The sequence below is a fragment of the Primulina eburnea genome, chromosome 2, assembly GCF_022965805.1.
Source record: "Primulina eburnea isolate SZY01 chromosome 2, ASM2296580v1, whole genome shotgun sequence".
Taxonomy (NCBI): domain Eukaryota; kingdom Viridiplantae; phylum Streptophyta; class Magnoliopsida; order Lamiales; family Gesneriaceae; genus Primulina; species Primulina eburnea.
This window is the reverse complement of record NC_133102.1, coordinates 199,531-219,593: the sequence shown is the minus strand read 5'-3', so window position 1 is coordinate 219,593 and position 20,063 is coordinate 199,531. Positions and strand designations below refer to the sequence as shown.

The following is a 20,063-nucleotide window of genomic DNA, read 5'->3' as shown; positions in this document are numbered from 1 at the left end:
TTACAATGAATTTTGGGAATAGAAACAATACTCACCAATTTTATCCATCTTGTTTGTTCAACTGGATACAACCATTAAAGGCAATAATCACGCTGGTTTAGATTATATTCAGAAACCACTGACAAGTAGAATGTATATTTATAGTTCTATTTTTGTCCTAATTCATGTTTTTTTATCATAAATTGGACATCCTTCATGACAGCTTCAACGAAGTCCCTTTTTCCATTTTATTGTTGACAAGCAATGTTGGAGAAAGATCTTTCTCTGATCTATTCATCTCTTGAAGTTTGACATGCTTTTAAGCTGAATAGTTACTCTATTTTAATTTTCATTATTATATAACTCTACGGCCATGGTTTTGTTTTGCACTCTGTGGTAGCCACCTCCTTGCAGTGCCTGACTGGACAGTCTTTTATACAGAGGACATTATCTTTGGAAAGCGTTGGATCATATGATAGCAATTCCATGTCTTTCAAATCTGGCAATTCCATAGGCTCACCAGAAGTCGTTTTGGAATCCGAAAAAGTTGAAATATTCCATGACGATGCTTCAATCTCCCCTCATCGATTGCAATCTTCTGTGTCTGGGAACTTCAACAATGTGGACCTGTTTGTTGCTCCCTTTGCACCGCAGTTTGTTGCTCCTCCAACCCCGACTGTTAGTGACTCTCAAAAGCAAGAGTCATCATCAGCTCAATTTACGGATTTCTTCCAACAGTTTCCTGCTTCTGTTCCAATAGTAGATGACCTGAAACCATCGCAAGCCCTTCAACCATCAGCAAGAGACTTGTTTGCTGTTCCACCTGAGCAACAATTAGCTCCATCTTTCAATACAAAGACTTTTGATGTGGTAATTCCTAATAATGAAGGATGGGTGACATTTGATAGACCTCAGAACATACTGCCTATGAGTACAAAAAATTATGCCGCTACTGCATTGTCACCTTCTGATGGAACACTTCGAGAAAGCCTCAACCCTTTTTCACTTGTTCAGGATTCTTCTGTTCAAGAATTTGTCAGTCATGAACCTTCGGTTGTGGGACCTACTTTTTGGTCAGAAGGTCTGCAAAATGCTGAAGGAAACCCAAATAAAACTCATGTAAGCACTGTTTTTATTTTGTCTAACATTAATGAACAAATTAAACTGTTGGACGATTTTATGAATTAGTTGTGGCAATATTATTGGCATATATAAAACAACTTTGAACTGATTATAATTTGAGAAGTTTATCTGGGCTGAATCGCTACATTGCAGCTATGGAATGCAATTGAAGATCCTGCCAGACTTCTGTCAGTCCACAACATGCCAAAAAGTTATGACCCTGCTGCATGCCATCATGCTTTAGACATTGATAAATCCCTTGGCTTTGGCATATATGAGGTTAATACCCCTTGTGAATCTGATGTTTGTTTATTTTGAACTTATTTGAAAATTTCTATACTTGCAGGCTTCGAATAATAATGGTGGAAATGTTGGGACTTCGTACGGCAGCGAACCTCCATCCTCTAGCTTATCATCACACTTTAATAATATGGCAGTGCATGGCTCCTGCAGTGGTTTGTTCCTTTTATTTTGCTTAAGCTTAATGATGTTTCATAACCGATCCCATCGATGTATTCAGTTCTCATGATATAGTTTATTTTCCGGTTAGGCTGGAGTGCATCCACTTGCAACTGATCTGAAGCCTACCAATCCATTTGATCTTCCACATGATTCTGAAATCGAATCTGGCAATATTGTATGTCTGGCCATATTGTTGTGGTCTATAGATTTGATTTGGTAGGTTGGGTGACTATAGATTCCTCAGTTATTTAATTTCTGATTTTGCTTTTCACACCAATATACTTTATTTCATTTAAGCGATAATTTTGTCTGTTATTCTTTTTGCATTTATTCCTATATAGTTTCAAGCATCCCTAAGAAACTTGCGTGCTAACTTTACGTTCCAAGTGACTTGTTTTGCTGTAGTTAAATAACTAGTAGATATGTATCTCATGGCTCCTTGAAACTAGGGTGTAAAGGAATTGAACGAGCTGAAAGTGAATAATAATTTAAGGCTTGAATTCAGCTTGAGCTCGAGGTTGAAAATAAAGTCTAGAAAGTTTTGAAATATATTTATTTAATATATGATATCATGTTCGCAAACAATTTGAACTATTGTTAGAAAATAAAGTCTCGAAATGCTCGGAATATTTCATTTAATGTATGCTTATGTTATTTTAATAAAATATTAAATCTAGCAATCGTCTTATAAATTATCGAACAAAATAATTTGGACTTGAATTCAGCTTAAATAAAGTTCGAACATGTTCAAGTTCAGCTCAAATTTAATAATTTCGAATATAAATCGAATTTTTTTTAGCCTAAAAAAACTAGTGAACCAATTTGATTAATTATACATGCCTACAAAATTTCTAATTCTCGAAGGATCGCTATCATTTCAGTCTTGCAAACTCTCACACAAAAACACGACTTTTGTGAAGCATGCTTCGGAGAAAAAACAGACTTTTTTTCGAAAAAGATTTCTGATAGAGGTACTGTATTTAAAAGTACAATTTCTCCTCTGTTAACCCTAATAAAAAGTACAGAAAACCCAACAACACGTCATCTTTCCGTCCATCGCCTTTTCCCTTGTGTCGCCTTGGCTTTTTGCTCTCTCATTTCAATATTTGATATTTGAATGATGAAGATGATTTCAATATTTGATTTCTTGTGTAATATTTTTAAAGAAATTGAATTTTTTTCTAAAATATTTTATTTATATTACTTTGCTTCCTTAAAGCGTTGCCTTTAAAGCTTGATGACACTTGAACGCATTAATGTGTCTTGTGCTTTTGACAACTATGGATTAGTCCATCATTTCAGTGTGAAGACCCGAAATCTTACAACGAGAAAATTTATACAAGTCATAGGAAATTTCAACTCATTTTTGGCACAATTTTTTTTATTCCCATACAATCATAATCATGAAAATTTGAATAATCATTGTCCCTTCATTATGACCATTTATCACTATATGGAAGTGCACCAATCTTGGAAGAGATTCATGCAGCCAAAATCACACTCCATTTGCACTTAAAGAAAACCAAAATCACTCATGAATCTCGGGTGTGTATCTTGAATCAAGAAGAGGGCACGTTCATTCGAGAGAGAAAAGTGCAATCATCACGTTGATTAAGCAATCAACGACATTCTTGGAGTGATACGAGCCTACCTTTATAGTTGATTATTCAAGCCTATATAAGAAGCAAACTCCCTACTCGTAACTTCAAGAATTCGAAATTTAACATTTAGAGCAACCTAGTCGAAGCTCTACCGCAATCTTGTTCGAACGAAGTTCTTTTAGCATGTCTTTCTAGCGCCTTAATCCAACGAAATCAGGTAAGTGGGCTTTTGCTATGTATTTCTTTGTAACTTAAACTTTGTATAAGTATTTCATGACATACGTCTATGTGTGTCAAATCATTTTCGGAAAATGCTATTATATATTTTATAAAATCTCGATCGATGTACGATATGTTATTCTATTTCCGATGTTCTTTGATTCTGCTGAGTTCATTCAAAAATTCCGATAAGTGTTGTTTGATACATCTGATTCTGTGGTGCACTGTTATGATTCAGTGGGATATGGAACGACGATTGTAAATTTATATGGCCCCCATCAGTGGGTATAAAACTGTGTTTCGGCCCCCATCAGTGGGTATAAAACTGTGTTTAGGCCCTCATCAGTGGGTATAAAACTGTGTTCCGGCCCCCATCAGTGAGTATAAAACTGTGTTTTGGCCTCACCCCTTAGAGGACTAACATATTGGGGACAATTTGACCATGGAAAACGAGATGAATAATAGTGTTTTCGTTTGTTTTGATTCGCTCTGTTCTGAATTGTCTGATAATCTCTGTTTCGCATTTCAATTCCGATTCTGATCTGATATGAGATACTACGTTTTGAAAAATCAGTTGCAATATGGGATTTAAATCATATTTATATGTATTTGTGGTAATCGATCGGCCCCCACTTGCTGAGTGTTTCCCAAAACACTCACCCCTTACATTTCTCCCCAGATAAGAATGAAGATCAAGTAGACGATGATGAATAAGACATGTTTTGGAGTTGGAGATGAAGTTTCGAGATATGAAGATTTCTCACTTATGTTCTTCCTAAGTTTCGATTCAAGTTGTACACCGCTTCCGCATATTTTATTTCGTTTTGGAAGTTATCACTGTAAGGCAAGATTATTTTGAGTTATTTATGCGATAGACTGGTTTTGGTTTATACTGAACTACGAGGCTTGTTGTTTGACGATTATGTGATTGTTGAACAACGACGGTGTCGACTAAACCCGGTCTCGGGGCGTGACATTTAAGTGGTATCAGAGCCGCCAGGTTCATAATCCGGCTGGGGATTTCGATAGACAAATTTTGACGAAGTTAGATTTTGGTAAAAACTTAGTCATTCATATCCACCCCATCCCATAGGAAACTCAAGAATTCGATTCCATTAATTATTCTGGACTGTTCTCGATGTATAATCTTCAAACCCAACGTCAATTCTCGAATTTTCCATCTTTGAACCCTTTCTGAATCAAAACTCGAATGAGATGACTCTGAAATTTACTGTTTGATGACCTTATCTTTTTGTAAGCCTTCCATTGTTTTTCAGGAAATGGCTTCATACGCCCCTCGTAACAATGCTCAGTTTTTGCCAATTTTGAAATTCTCGTAGAACTTATAACTTTGCGTAGAAAATTGAAATCCAATTTTGCCAATTGTTCCTTGATCCTCATGAATTATTGTTAATTCATATGAAAATATTCTGACTTTTCTTTTGAATATTCTATCGATTCTTCACCGAAAATTTGTTATCCATATGCATAGGCATGTTTCAAAAAAAAAATTTAATTAAGATATGATTTTTGAGATTTATATGAAATCGATTTTTTGGAGTAGTCTTTATATTAATTGATCAATAGAAAATTTGAGATTTTTATTTTCGGATTTAAGTTAGATTAATTTTGGGACTAGTATCTGTATTAAATCATCGATAGAAAGTTTTAAGTCATGATTTTCGGGTTTAAGTTAGATTGACATTTAAGTGAGAAGGTGATACACATGACTAAATTTTTAATAGAGTTAATAAATTATATCTAGGATTTTAAGCAAATATATATACACATATAAATCTATGTTCTTGATTTGAAAATCATTCCAAATTTGATTTTAATGTTTAAAAAAAAAAGGGTCCTAAACATTATTAAATTCTTGCTTGATAAAATTAATAATAATAAAAAAAAATGATGAATCCACCGTAGTCTAATTTTCAAAAATCGGGTCCTACAATTAACTTGTGATTTAAGGCTTCTTGTTTGTTTAAATTTAGAAACACCCATTAACCCAAAATTTGGCACACAATTAAGTACCAATTAAAATGAATTAATGACCAAAATTTTTGTTACCATTCATCTAACCGAAAGTAGTTTATAAATGAAGAGAGTCACACACACACACAAAATTCACAATCCTCTCATATATTCTCGTGGTACAATTCAAAGCAATTCTTGAACAAAACAAAAACTTCTCAATTTCGTGTCCGCAAATGACGACGCAAGCCAAGACCGTTAGGGAACTCGAGCTAGAAATCGAGCAACTTAGGGGTACCACTACGAGTTTACTTCATGACAAAGAGGAGTTGAAGAAAGCTAGGGATCGCCTTCAAGTAGAAGTGGGACAACTCACTTTCGACAAGAAATTTGCGGAAAAACAACTCAAAGATTACAAAGAAGAGTTGCAAGAGTCGCAAAAGTATGGTCAACAAATGTTTGCCACCTCCGAAGCTTGGTGCAACCACTATCACGCTAAGAAATGGTTTTGTGACCAACTTGAACAGGAGTTCAATGTCTATCGTCATGAAGTGGAAAACTATGTGCAACAACTTGAGCTCAACAACCAAAACTTGAGTGTAAAAATCGCCAACCAGCAAATTGCACTCGAGCATATGCAACAACCACTAAATACACAAGGAGAAGACGCTAACGGGAGTTAGGAGACGGAAACGTTACTGATTAGATTAGGCTCTCATAAGTATTTTGGAATAAGGACATTCTTGTCTATATTCTTTCTTTTTACATCTCACGACTTGTGTTTTGAAACCTATCGTATTCGTATTATAGAATTCAAGTTTAAATTTTTCCTCGAATCAATTGAACTCGAACCATAGATTATTCAACATGGATTTAAATTTCGAATTTACCAATCATTTCATATCTACATCGAGTTAACTTAAGTTCCGAGGATGAAACTTCTAATAAGGAGGGAGGGATGTGAAGACCCGAAATCTTACAATGAGAAAATCTATACAAGTCATAGGAAATTTCAACTCATTTTTGGCACAACTTTTTTTAGTCCCATACAATCATAATCATGAAAATTTGAATAATCATTGTCCCTTCATTATGACCATTTATCACTATATGGAAGTGCACCAATCTTGGAAGAGATTCATGCAGCCAAAATCACTCTCCATTTGCACTTAAAGAAAACCAAAATCACTCATGAATCTCGGGTGTGTATCTTGAATCAAGAAGAGGGCACGTTCATTCGAGAGAGAAAAGTGCAATCATCACGTTGATTAAGCAATCAACGACATTCTTGGAGTGATACGAGCTTACCTTTATAGTTGATTATTCAAGCCTATATAAGAAGGAAACTCCCTCCTCGTAACTTCAAGAATTCGAAATTTAACATTTGGAGCAACCTAGTCGAAGCTCTACCGCAACCTTGTTCGAACGAAGTTCTTTTAGCATGTCCTTCTAGCGCCTTAATCCAATGAAATCAGGTAAGTGGGCTTTTGCTATGTATTTCTTTGTAACTTAAACTTTGTATAAGTATTTCATGACATGCGTCTATGTGTGTCAAATCATTTTCGGAAAATGCTATTATATATTTTATAAAATCTCGATCGATGTACGATATGTTATTCTATTTCCGATGTTCTTTGATTCTGCTGAGTTCATTCAAAAATTCCGATAAGTGTTGTTTGATACATCTGATTCTGTGGTGCACTGTTATGATTCGAGTTGGATATGGAACGACGATTGTAAATTTATATGGCCCCCATCAGTGGGTATAAAACTGTGTTTCGGCCCCCATCAGTGGGTATAAAACTGTGTTCCGGCCCCCATCAGTGGGTATAAAACTGTGTTTTGGCCTCACCCCTTAGAGGACTAACATATTGGGGACAATTTGACCATGGAAAACGAGATGAATAACAGTGTTTTCGTTTGTTCTGATTCGCTCTGTTCTGAATTGTCTGATAATCTCTGTTTCACATTTCAATTCCGATTCTGATCTGATATGAGATACTACGTTTTGAAAAATCAGTTGCAATATGGGATTTAAATCATATTTATATGTATTTGTGGTAATCGATCGGCCCCCACTTGCTGAGTATTTCCCAAAACACTCACCCCTTACATTTCTCCCCAGATAAGAATGAAGATCAAGTAGACGAGGATGAATAAGACATGTTTTGGAGTTGGAGATGAAGTTTCGAGATATGAAGATTTCTCACTTATCTTCTTCCTAAGTTTCGATTCAAGTTGTACACCGCTTCCGCATATTTTATTTCGTTTGGGAAGTTATCACTGTAAGGCAAGATTATTTTGAGTTATTTATGCAATAGACTGGTTTTGGTTTATACTGAACTACGAGGCTTGTTGTTGGACGATTATGTGATTGTGGAACAACGCCGGTGTCGACTAACCCCGATCTCGGGGCGTGACATTCAGTCTCGCGGATTCAGTTGTGTTTTCGATCAGTTTGTTATTTGCACAATTGTTTATGTATCGTCATAATAAAATAATAATAAAAAATTTTAGTAAAATTGTCACGGACTCAGAGAAATGCAACGTTTCTTTTCTTCTCATTTCGCCTCGTCTCTCAATGCATAATATATTTTATTATAATGTATACTTGGTTGCAGTTTTGGGGAATGGGCTGTTTGCAGGCTGCATTGTCAAATGACCCGATGCCAACCTCCTATGTTGGTGGTGTGAGTTCGTCTTGGCTTCCCCAAAATTCAGGTGCATCCTTTGTCCCTGGTGGAGTTACATTTGATTCTCCAAGTGGTAATACATTTCTTTTTGACTGTCATCTATTTGAGGAAAATTCATTATTGCCCCAGTATCCATCTCACCTAACTATGTTTTTTTTTCCACTTCTTGCAGGCTCTTTGGGATTTATGGCAGGTCAAACACCAAGCACTCCATAAGTCGTATTTCCTTTTACTTTTTTTATGACTAATTTCTATTCGGCATAATTTTCAGTTTTATATTCTGTTTGTGGTTGGTTCAGTGCTTTCTGCTACAATTGAGTTTGTATACGAATTTTACCAGGATTCAAAATAGTGTGTCAATAGATGCAATTTTATTTTAAATCTTTGTCTGCGAATTTTTTTTCTATTCAGAATGGGAATCTGATATCTTGTTTAAGGAGAACCAAGCCTCTTGCCACTTGTACCTACCAGCGTCAGGTGTACTAGTTATTATTTAGGAAGAAAACAAGATTGTGTTGAGTGATTGGATCCGAAAATGTTGTGAAGTTATGCAAAAGATTCTTGCCGTGCATTTGCGTGCATACATATGAACCCATGTCACCCGTGTAGTAGCCCGAATTCCAAATTGGGTAATTAACGGAGTAATGGTGATTAAGAAGGTTTAAGGTGTAATTTTGACCGAGTCATGATCGGACGGACCGAAGAGGGTTCGGAAGCACCGAAGAGTTCGGACGATCCGAAGTGTAGTTCGGTGAATCCGATCATAGGTGTCAAGTGTTGATCGACACGTCATTTTTCCATGCATGTTCGGACGGTCCGAAGTGTATAATCGGAGGATCCGATCATGAGCTGTCAAGAGCCAATGGACACGTAGCGTTCGGACGTTCCGAAGTGTTGTTCGGAGGATCCGAACATGGCCTATAAATAGTGCTCGGATTTCTCATTTTTGACTTGCCAATTTCTTGAGTTTTCTCTCATTTTGGAGAGTTTGGAAGGTTTCTAGGGTTAGTTGTTGGTCGAGCGATAGCCAAGAGCTGCCAGGAGTAGTAGCGTAGCGGCGCCTGAGTTACGAGGCAATCGACATCAAAGGGCTGTCGACGGACGAAGGTAAACCCTAAACCTTTGGTAGTACTAGGGAGTACTGGTTTTGCTAGTCGAGCATGGTAGTATTGATTGAGTATGCTTTTGATGCGTAGGCTTGTTCTAGACCTGATTAGCGGTGTTGCGTAAGGCTAGGCTTGCTGTGATAGAGGTACGAAAGTACTATCCGAGATATCCTGGTTGAGTATACATTCTTATATGTGTTGCATGATTATGTGGTGCATTGATATATGTCATATGATGCATGCTATTATGTCACGTTTATTACTGCACGTTGCATTTCATGTTGAGCCGTATCTTCTTCGAGATAGCCTTTACTGTTGAGCTGTATCTCTTTCGAGATAAGCTATATCTTGGGGCCGCTCAGCCCTGTCTTGTGGACGCATGGACACCGAGAGTACACAGTGGCCGACGGGTCGGGAGGGCTTCGGTGGTCCGGGACATTTTAGGTCCACGTCTGTCTTGTAGTGGATGCAGTGACCCAGAGGTGTACCGCGCGGCACTATCCACTTGGCGCCTCTAGACTGAGCATTGTTGAGATCCTTTTGTGACTCCTGTTTCTTGACTACCCCGGTATCATGATCATAGCATGTGCATTTCATATAGGTCTGTATACTCATACTTTTGTACTGGGCGTTCTTATCGCTCACGTCCTCGGTTTTGTTTATTCTTGGACACCCCATTTCCCACGGGGCAGGCCTCAGGTTGGACAGCTCAGGAGGAGCAGGAGGAGGACGTTGAGTAGCTGGTTGGTTTAGTGTATTGGTATTGTTTTGATTCGATATGGTTGTATTGGGTATTTTTATTTTGAGTTATTCTAGACTTCGATTGGGTTGTATAACCATTATTTTTGTTGACTATTTCCGCTGTTATCTCTGATTATTGTTAATTAGGTTAATTGCATGCTTAGTTCTTGCCTAGTAGGTGATTCTGGAACGGGTCACTACATTTATGGTATCAGAGCATGCATACGATTTTGGGATATAGATTTCTGTTTTGGGATTTCCGTTGACCAATTTACTAGTTTCCCCATTCTATGTTGTAGCGATGGCTGACCACTTTGGTGACGGGAGTAGTCAGGAGAGTGTAGGTCGATGGGGTGATCAGGACGATAGTAGGCGTCATCGTAACCGTGAACATCGTCATCGTCGGGATGGTCCTAGGCGTTTTGATTTGCATCGTTTCATTCAGATGGGGCCTAAGCCTTTAGTTGGCGGTGAGACTCCCGATGATGCGGAGGATTGGTTAGAGCGCATGGAGAGTTGTTTCCGTGCATTCCAGTGCACCGATGAGCAGAAGATGGAGACCCTTAGTTTTCTTCTCGAGGGCCGTGCTCGCAAGTGGTGGCGATCGACTTCTGCGCCGATAGTCCAGTCCCAGGGTAGAGCGACTTGGGCCGATTTCCGTGCAGCGTTCATGCAGCTGTACTTTCCTCCAGCCCTTCGCCAGGCCAAGACGATTGAGCTCCTGAACCTTAAGCAGGGGAGTATGTCTGTTGATGAGTATCAGCAGAAATTCTTCGAGTTGTTACCCTTTGCGCCTCATATCAGTGGCAGTTCTGAAGCCAAGTATGATCATTTCCTCCAGGGCCTTAACCAGGAGATCTTTGATCGAGTCACTGTCTGTGATAATCCTACTTCTTATGATGGGTTAGTGAACCGGTGTCGTCAAGCAGAGATCAGTCTCCAGCGTGGTAGGGCTATTCTTTCTTCTAGACCTCCGAGTGTTTTGAGCCCTCGACCTCAGTCTTTCAAGAAATCTGGTTCTTCTTCCTCTGGATCTGGATCAAGGTCTAGCGGTGTTGTTCGCTTTGGTGAGAAGAAGGATTCTTGTGCGCATTGTGGGAAGAACCATCCATCGGAGCAATGCCGATTAGCAGCAGGAGCTTGTTTTCAGTGCGGAGAGATGGGTCATCTCAAGAAGAATTGTCCTCAGCTGCGAGGTGGAGCAGGATCTGGTTCTGGATCCCAGACGACTATTCAGCAGAGGAGACAGGGTCAGGCAGTGGGTAGTTCGAATCTTCGACCTTGTGCCCAAGGTCAGGTTTTTGCGCTGAACCAGGATCAGCCTGGGATGTAATTGTTATACAGTTGTAATGAAGAATATTTGCAGTGTATTACAATGGTGTTTCATTCTCTTGCCTAGATTTCGAGGACGAAATCTTTTTAAGGGGGGAAGAATGTAGTAGCCCGAATTCCAAATTGGGTAATTAACGGAGTAATGGTGATTAAGAAGGTTTAAGGTGTAATTTTGACCGAGTCATGATCGGACGGACCGAAGAGGGTTCGGAAGCACCGAAGAGTTCGGACGATCCGAAGTGTAGTTCGGTGAATCCGATCATAGGTGTCAAGTGTTGATCGACACGTCATTTTTCCATGCATGTTCGGACGGTCCGAAGTGTATAATCGGAGGATCCGATCATGAGCTGTCAAGAGCCAATGGACACGTAGCGTTCGGACGTTCCGAAGTGTTGTTCGGAGGATCCGAACATGGCCTATAAATAGTGCTCGGATTTCTCATTTTTGACTTGCCAATTTCTTGAGTTTTCTCTCATTTTGGAGAGTTTGGAAGGTTTCTAGGGTTAGTTGTTGGTCGAGCGATAGCCAAGAGCTGCCAGGAGTAGTAGCGTAGCGGCGCCTGAGTTACGAGGCAATCGACATCAAAGGGCTGTCGACGGACGAAGGTAAACCCTAAACCTTTGGTAGTACTAGGGAGTACTGGTTTTGCTAGTCGAGCATGGTAGTATTGATTGAATATGCTTTTGATGCGTAGGCTTGTTCTAGACCTGATTAGCGGTGTTGCGTAAGGCTAGGCTTGCTGTGATAGAGGTACGAAAGTACTATCCGAGATATCCTGGTTGAGTATACATTCTTATATGTGTTGCATGATTATGTGGTGCATTGATATATGTCATATGATGCATGCTATTATGTCACGTTTATTACTGCACGTTGCATTTCATGTTGAGCCGTATCTTCTTCGAGATAGCCTTTACTGTTGAGCTGTATCTCTTTCGAGATAAGCTATATCTTGGGGCCGCTCAGCCCTGTCTTGTGGACGCATGGACACCGAGAGTACACAGTGGCCGACGGGTCGGGAGGGCTTCGGTGGTCCGGGACATTTTAGGTCCACGTCTGTCTTGTAGTGGATGCAGTGACCCAGAGGTGTACCGCGCGGCACTATCCACTTGGCGCCTCTAGACTGAGCATTGTTGAGATCCTTTTGTGACTCCTGTTTCTTGACTACCCCGGTATCATGATCATAGCATGTGCATTTCATATAGGTCTGTATACTCATACTTTTGTACTGGGCGTTCTTATCGCTCACGTCCTCGGTTTTGTTTATTCTTGGACACCCCATTTCCCACGGGGCAGGCCTCAGGTTGGACAGCTCAGGAGGAGCAGGAGGAGGACGTTGAGTAGCTGGTTGGTTTAGTGTATCGGTATTGTTTTGATTCGATATGGTTGTATTGGGTATTTTTATTTTGAGTTATTCTAGACTTCGATTGGGTTGTATAACCATTATTTTTGTTGACTATTTCCGCTGTTATCTCTGATTATTGTTAATTAGGTTAATTGCATGCTTAGTTCTTGCCTAGTAGGTGATTCTGGAACGGGTCACTACAACCCGTCAGCTATTGTTTCTGCACTTAACTCAGAATAAATATGGCTGGGTTTTCTTTTATATTTGTTGAGTAGTAAAGCGTGTTTGTAGACTAAGCGCTTTTCCAATTATAGCAGGTCTATAAATAGTATTATTGAACCAACTGTATTTGAGTTTTTTGATTTTAGTAGAAATGAGATCTCCATGCTCGACTCAATGCACAGCTTCAACATGGTATCAGAGCCAGCAAATCTGATCTAGGGATTCTCGCAGGCTTCGTGTGTTTGGTGTCTACCATAACTCGCAATTTTTTTTCTAGCTATGCTTTGAAGTTCTCATTCGATTTCTCTCCTCTCCGCAAATATGGCGAATGCAAACAATTTCAATGATCCGATGATGATACATGCTTCGGACACTCCAGGTTTGAATTTAATTACTGAGCAATTGACTGGAGTTGATAACTATGCGATTTGGAGTAGAGCGATGCTCATCGCACTGCGTGCGAAGAACAAAATTGCGTTCCTTGATGGTACATGTAGGCGCCCAGCTGCTGGACATCTCATGCTCCAACAGTGGGAGCGATGCAATGCTCTTGTTTTATCGTGGATTATGAACTCTGTATCGAAGGAGATTTTTGGAGGAATCGTATATTCTACAGATGCTTCCAGTGTATGGTCTGATCTAAAGGATCAATTTGACAAGGTAAACGGTTCTAGAATTTTTTCTCTTCATCGTGATATCGGTCGGTTGGTTCAGGGCAACAACACGATTTCGAGTTATTATTGCAAACTGAAGCAATTATGGGATGAGTATTCCTCGTTAGTAACGTTACCTTCATGTGAGTGTGCCACGGCCAGAAGATATGTGGAGCATGATCAACAATAGCGTATGTTTCAATTTCTGATGGGGTTGAATGAGAGCTATGTGAATGTTAGGAGTCAAATTCTTATGATGAATCTTTTGCCTACTGTTGGTCAGGCATTCTCTCTGCTTTCTCAAGAAGAATCGCATAGGTCTCTCACTCCAGTTGAGGCTCCAACCTCAGTGTTTTACTCTATGCAAAATCAGGATAAGAATACAGATTACAAGAGAGAGATGAAATGTGATCATTGTCATATGATTGGACATACTATTAACTATTGTTTTCGGCTTCATGGTTACCCGCTGGGACATAAGATGCATAAACCTTTACCAGGAAAAGGTTACAATAAGAAGTATAGCAAGGAATTTCAGAATAACAAGAAGGTTCAGCGGGAAGCCAATCTAGTTGATCATGGATCTGTTGAAATACCACAGACCACTACACTGAGTGGGTCTCAGTCTCAAGTCTTCACGGCTGAACAATATGCAGAGATTCTGAAACTACTTGGAAATTCAACTCTTCAGTCCAACACAGCCCCAATGGTGAATATGGCAGGTAGTAATTCACTTTGTACTTCGAATGCATGGATTGTAGATACTGGGGCAAATGAACATATGGTTGGTAATTTCTCCTTGCTTGCAAATTCGAGGTCCATAGCAAATTCCACTAGATCTGTGAGATTGCCAAATGGTAGTCAAACATTTGTTAGCAAGATAGGAACAATGCCTCTAACAAGTGATATTACACTCGAAAATGTGCTATATATTCCAAATTTTCGGTTCAATCTTTTATCCATTTCCAAACTCACCAAGAATCATCACTGCTTTGTCACCTTTTATCCGCTTTTCTGTCTATTTCAGGACCTCAAGACTGGGAAGATAATGGGGATTGGTAGACAAGAGGGTGGTCTTTATCATTTTGCTCCAAAGAAGACTTCGACATTGCAACCAAATTTTTCTTCTTTTGAAACCAGATGTAATACTTTGACAGTAGACAAACCTTTAGTTTTTCATTCCTCTATTAGTCTTCATGATTGGCATAAACGTTTGGGTCATATGTCTTTTTCGAGAATGAAATTACTTCCTTTTGTGTCTAGTGTTGATTCTTTGCCACATTGCTTTGTTTGCCCTATATCAAAGCAACCAAGGTTACCTTTGCCCTCTGTAAGTTCCACAAAGACCTCTCGGGTGTTTGATTTAGTCCATATGGATATATGAGGTCCATTCAATACCCCCACATATAATGGAGAAAGATATTTTTTAACCATTGTAGATGAGTTTTCTCGGGGTACATGGGTGTTCCTCATGCATTCCAAAGTAGATACACTTGGTATGATTCGAATCTTTCTTGCCATGATTAACACTCAATTCTCAACCAAGGTTAGAATCATTCGAACAGACAATGCAACAGATTTTTTTAATTCTGATTGCAATGATCTCTTTCATTCACTTGGTATAATCCATCAAAGTTCATGTCCTTACACTCCCCAACAAAATGGCTTGGTTGAAAGAAAGCATAGACATATACTTAATGTGGCCAGATCATTAAGATTTCAATCTTCTGTCCCGTTAAAATATTGGGGAGATTGTGTGTTAACGGCAGTGTATTTGATTAATAGAACTCCTACACCTATTTTAGGAAATAAGACTCCTTTTGAGGTGCTTTTTCATAAAGTTCCTGGGTTAGATCATCTTCGAACATTTGGTTGTTTATGTTACACTTCCATTTTGCCAATTGGACACAAATTTTCTCCTAGAGCTACTCGTTGTGTATTCTTGGGATATTCCACAGTCCAAAAAGGTTATAAGGTTTTGGACTTACGTTCTAAGCGCGTGTTTGTCTCTAAAGATGTCATCTTCTATGAACACATATTTCCCTTTGTTGATGAATCAGGTCAAGTTTCTGATAAGACCATTCCCTTTGTGAAAAATTCTTGTCCATTTATTGATGTTGAAGCTACTGGGACAAATCCTAACATTGACCCTGAAGCTTTACCAGACATTCATTCTGAAGTCTTAGCCAATCCACCATTGAGAAGGTCTTCTAGAAACATTGTTCCTCCTATTTGGTTAAAAGATTTTTCTTGTTCTTCCAAAACCAATTCAGCCATTTGCCCATACCCTATCTCTAAGTATCTTACATATTCGAATTTTTCCTCTTCCTATCAAGACTATCTTGCTGCTATGTCCTCCATTACAGAACCCAATTCATACCATGAAGCTATCACAGATCCTAAGTGGCAAGATGCTATGAACTTAGAGTTAGCAGCATTGGAGAATAATCATACTTGGGATGTGGTGAATTGCCACCAACTGTCAAGCCCATTGGATGTCGATGGGTTTACAAAATTAAGCTAAAATCTGATGGGACAGTGGATCGTTTTAAAGCCAGACTTGTGGCTAAGGGTTATACACAGCAGCCAGGGATCGATTTTCATGACACATTTTCGCCAACGGCCAAAATTGTGACCATCAGATGTTTATTGAAAGTTGTAGCGATCAATCGCTGGCCCTTGTTGCAAATGGATGTGACTAATGCTTTTTTGCAAGGAGATTTAAATGAGGATATATACATGAGTCTCCCTGAAGGTTATAAGCTCCAAGGGGAACGTAAAGTCTGCAAATTAAGGAAATCCTTGTACGGTTTACGTCAAGCTTCCCGGCAATGGAACAATAAGTTTGCTGCTATTATGCTTGAAGCAGGTTTTCGCCAATCCCAATATGACTACTCATTATTCGTTAAGCATGAACAAGACTCTGTAACTCTCCTTGTTGTTTATGTGGATGATATTGTTGTAACTGGGAGTAGTATGCAAGGCATTCAGTCTCTTCAGAGTTTCTTGCACTCTAAGTTGCAGATTAAAGACCTTGGAAGTTTAAGATATTTTCTAGGAATTGAGGTGGCAAGATCTAAAAGAGGGATTTACTTAGGGGTGTCAATCGGGTGGGTTGGGTCGGGTTGCGGGTCAACCCGCGAATTTTTTTTTTTTTTTCAACCCGAACCCAACCCGAACCCGAAGCAACCCAAAAACCCCCAACCCGAACACGAACCCGTCTAACCCAACTCAACCCGTCTAACCCGTCTAACCCGATTTTTTTTTTATTTTTTTAAAAAAAATTAATGAAAAAAAATCGAAAAAATAAAAAATAATAATAAATATAGAAAAAAATATAATCGTTTAGCTGCCTATATAGCGACGGTTTTTATTTAAACCGTCGCAATTGAAACCGTCGCCGATTTATATGAGCGACGGTTTTAGTAAACCGTCACCGATTTATATGAGCGACGGTTTTAGTAAACCGTCGCTAATAGTTTAGGGTTTAGGGTATTAGCGACGGTTTTAGCAAACAGTCGCTAATAGTTTAGGGTTTAGGGTTTAGGGTTCGGGGTTTTAGCAAACTGTCTATAAATTGTCGCGTTTAGAGTCGTTTTTAACATTTGCACTTAGTCATCCTGAGTGTTTATTAAATTGATATATCCGTTATCCTTACAATCAAAAAAAATGTCAGAACAAACCATATTTAGACGAAATTACAAACAATTTGCGGTTCCTAATAAAAAGTACAAAATTGTTGATGTCAATCGAAAAAAGAGTCTTGAATACTACGAACCATTTGTATTTCCTACGCAAGTCTCGCAAGTTGTGTATTTGACTTATCCAACAACAAAGAGAGCAGAATCAGATTGGATGCATGTGAGTACTCTACGTAGGCGAGCTTATGTCACTGATGTTGAGCCAAATACTGAGCATAATCAAATTGATGCGAACGATGCATTTCAAAATCATGGGAGCTATACGTTCAGACACATCAACATGTAGATGGATCTTTCGTTGACACGCGATCCCGCCTGCTCCACGCAAGTTTATTAAATTTCGTTATTTTCATCAACGCTACATTAAAAAAATTCAATTTGATTCATTTTAAATCAACATCACAGGAGGAGATGGAGCGTTACATGGCTGATTCATTTTGTATGAAACACTTGTATTATTATTTACAGATTAATAATATGATTACATTTCTCAAATTTTGTTAATTTTTTTGGATTATACAGCACAATATATTTGTATTTCAGAGTTAAATAATTATAACATTTAAAAAAAAATATTTGCGACAGTTTTTGTTGAAACCGTCGCAAAATTAGCGACATTTTATACAAACTGTCGCTAAGTAGCGACAGGTATTAACAAAAACGTCGCCGATCTAGATCGGCGACGGTTTTGTTAATACCCGTCGCTATTAGCGACGGTTGTAATCAAAATCCGTCGCTATTATACTCTGGGTCTAGAAAATAGTTATATAAATTGTAAATTTTTTTTTAAAAAAAACATGATGGGTTGGGTGGGTCGGGTGGGTCGGGTCATTGGGCGACCTGATATTTTTTTCAGGTCAACCCGGGGCAACCCGAACCCACCCGAGAAATTTTTTTTTTTCGGGTTTGCATTCGGGTCGACCCGTTTCGACCCGAACCCGAAAACCCCCAACCCAAACCCGATATTTTTCGTGTCGTCCCGTGTCGGGTTAGCGTGTCGGGTTCATTTTTGACACCCCTAGATTTACTTAAGTCAGCGCAAATATGCACTTGAATTAATTGCAGAAACTGGCGTAGCGGGAGCACGTCCATTTGACACACCAATGAAACAGAAAAAGAAATTCACAACACATGAACTGGATGTCATCATGAAGAAATCAGGTCAAGATGATGTTAAAGATGCTTTGTTGGAGGATGCGAGTGTTTATAAACGTTTAGTTGGTCGTTTGTTGTATTTGACGATTACACGGCCTGACATATGTTATGCGGTTCAACACCTGACCCAGTTCATGCATTTACCAAAGCAGTCGCATTTGGATGCGGCCATTCGTGTAGTTCGGTATCTCAAGGGATCACCTGGTTTGGGGGTCATGTTGTCTGTTAACGCATTTCCTTCCCTATCTGCTTATTGTGATTCGGATTGGGCTTCATGTCCAATGACTCGTCGTTCTCTTACAGGATATTGCGTTAAATTAGGAGACTCTTTATTGTCTTGGAAAACCAAGAAACAAAACACTGTCTCAAGGTCCTCAGCCGAAGCCGAGTATCGTGCGATAGCATCTACAACCTGTGAAATCGTATGGATTACTGGTGTATTGGGCGACATGGGTCTTAAGTTGTCAGCTCCAACAACCCTCTTCTGTGATAACACCGCTGCTATACAGATTGCAGCCAATCCCATGTATCATGAACGCAGGAAACACATCGAAATTGACTGTCATTTAGTGCGTGAGCGGGTTTAGGATGGAACTATAACTACTGCACACATTTCCAGCAATGAACAGCTTGGTGATATTTTTACTAAAGCTTTAGGAAGTTCTCTACATTTATATCTACTCTCCAAAGTTGGCATTTGTAATCTCCATCAATCTGGTAGCAGCTGTTAACATGTTTTACATATATTTTCATACTTTCAAAGTTACTGCATTACAATTTCATACCTTCAAGGTTGCTGCATTGTTTTGGATTGCAACCTTGAGGGGGGAGTGTTGAGTAGTAAAGCGTGTTTGTAGACTAAGCGCTTTTCCGATTATAGCAGGTCTATAAATAGTATTAGTGAACCAACTGTATTTGAGTTTTTTGATTTTAGTAGAAATGAGATCTCCATGCTCGACTCAATGCACAGCTTCAACAATATTTCCTTTTTTTCTTCGTCAGCTTTATTTGATCAATGAATAATTCATATGTTTCTTTTTCATTGGTAAGTCGCATGTTTCTTATGGTATTTGATGAGATTATAAAAGAATTTTTTGATTGACCAGGAAGTGAAGTTTACTTTGTTTGAATAAAAAATGTAAAATGAGCTAGAAAGCATGGTTTCTCCACCATTTGAAAGTGAAGTTTACTTTGTTTGAATAAAAAATGTAAAATGAGCTAGAAAGCATGGTTTCTCCACCATTTGACCTCATGAACTTCCTGTTAAAGGTTAAGTGCGTGCTTATGCAATGCAGCTATTAAATGAATGTTTGCCTCGTGTTATAGAGTGAATGTTGTTACCAGTGTATACGTCAACATCATTTATGATTTTCGTTGCTATTCTTGTAGGAATGTCCCCGCTCAAGGCCCTGTAGCATCTATCGGAGGCAATCCTTTTGCATAGCACCCAATTTCATATTTCAGTTGATATCTATTTTCTAGCCATTAGGCCATTTGTTATTTCCCATAGGTTGCCAAACTTCCCTTGTTCTCTATTTTTTTAGTAATCGTTGATAAATAATATAATTGTGTCTCGTTTTTGCCTGTTCGACTGACATCTGAACTGGCCTAAGGAGTTTTACTGTAAAATGGAGATGCTGCTGAAAGAGGATTATATTTATTTGTATCCAAACTAGTCTATCATGTACTTTCGTACGGTGAACAATAATTAATACGTGTGCCTGTGGTTTGGCGTCTTGTTCTTAATTTACGAGATAT

The 20,063-nt window shown here is 38.9% G+C and overlaps 1 protein-coding gene across 1 annotated transcript in view; it reads left to right on the top strand.

The window, feature by feature from the left end:
- Nucleotides 1-20,063, top strand: part of LOC140823058 (probable ADP-ribosylation factor GTPase-activating protein AGD14) — a 26,628-nt gene extending 6,565 nt beyond the window's left edge. The window contains exons 7-13 of the mRNA XM_073184157.1: nt 421-1,098; nt 1,255-1,380; nt 1,448-1,534; nt 1,652-1,738; nt 7,979-8,123; nt 8,223-8,262; nt 19,695-20,063. Of these exons, the coding sequence (XP_073040258.1) occupies nt 421-1,098; nt 1,255-1,380; nt 1,448-1,534; nt 1,652-1,738; nt 7,979-8,123; nt 8,223-8,262; nt 19,695-19,749 (1,218 nt within the window). The 3' untranslated portion in view covers nt 19,750-20,063. The remainder of the gene's footprint in view (nt 1-420; nt 1,099-1,254; nt 1,381-1,447; nt 1,535-1,651; nt 1,739-7,978; nt 8,124-8,222; nt 8,263-19,694) is intronic.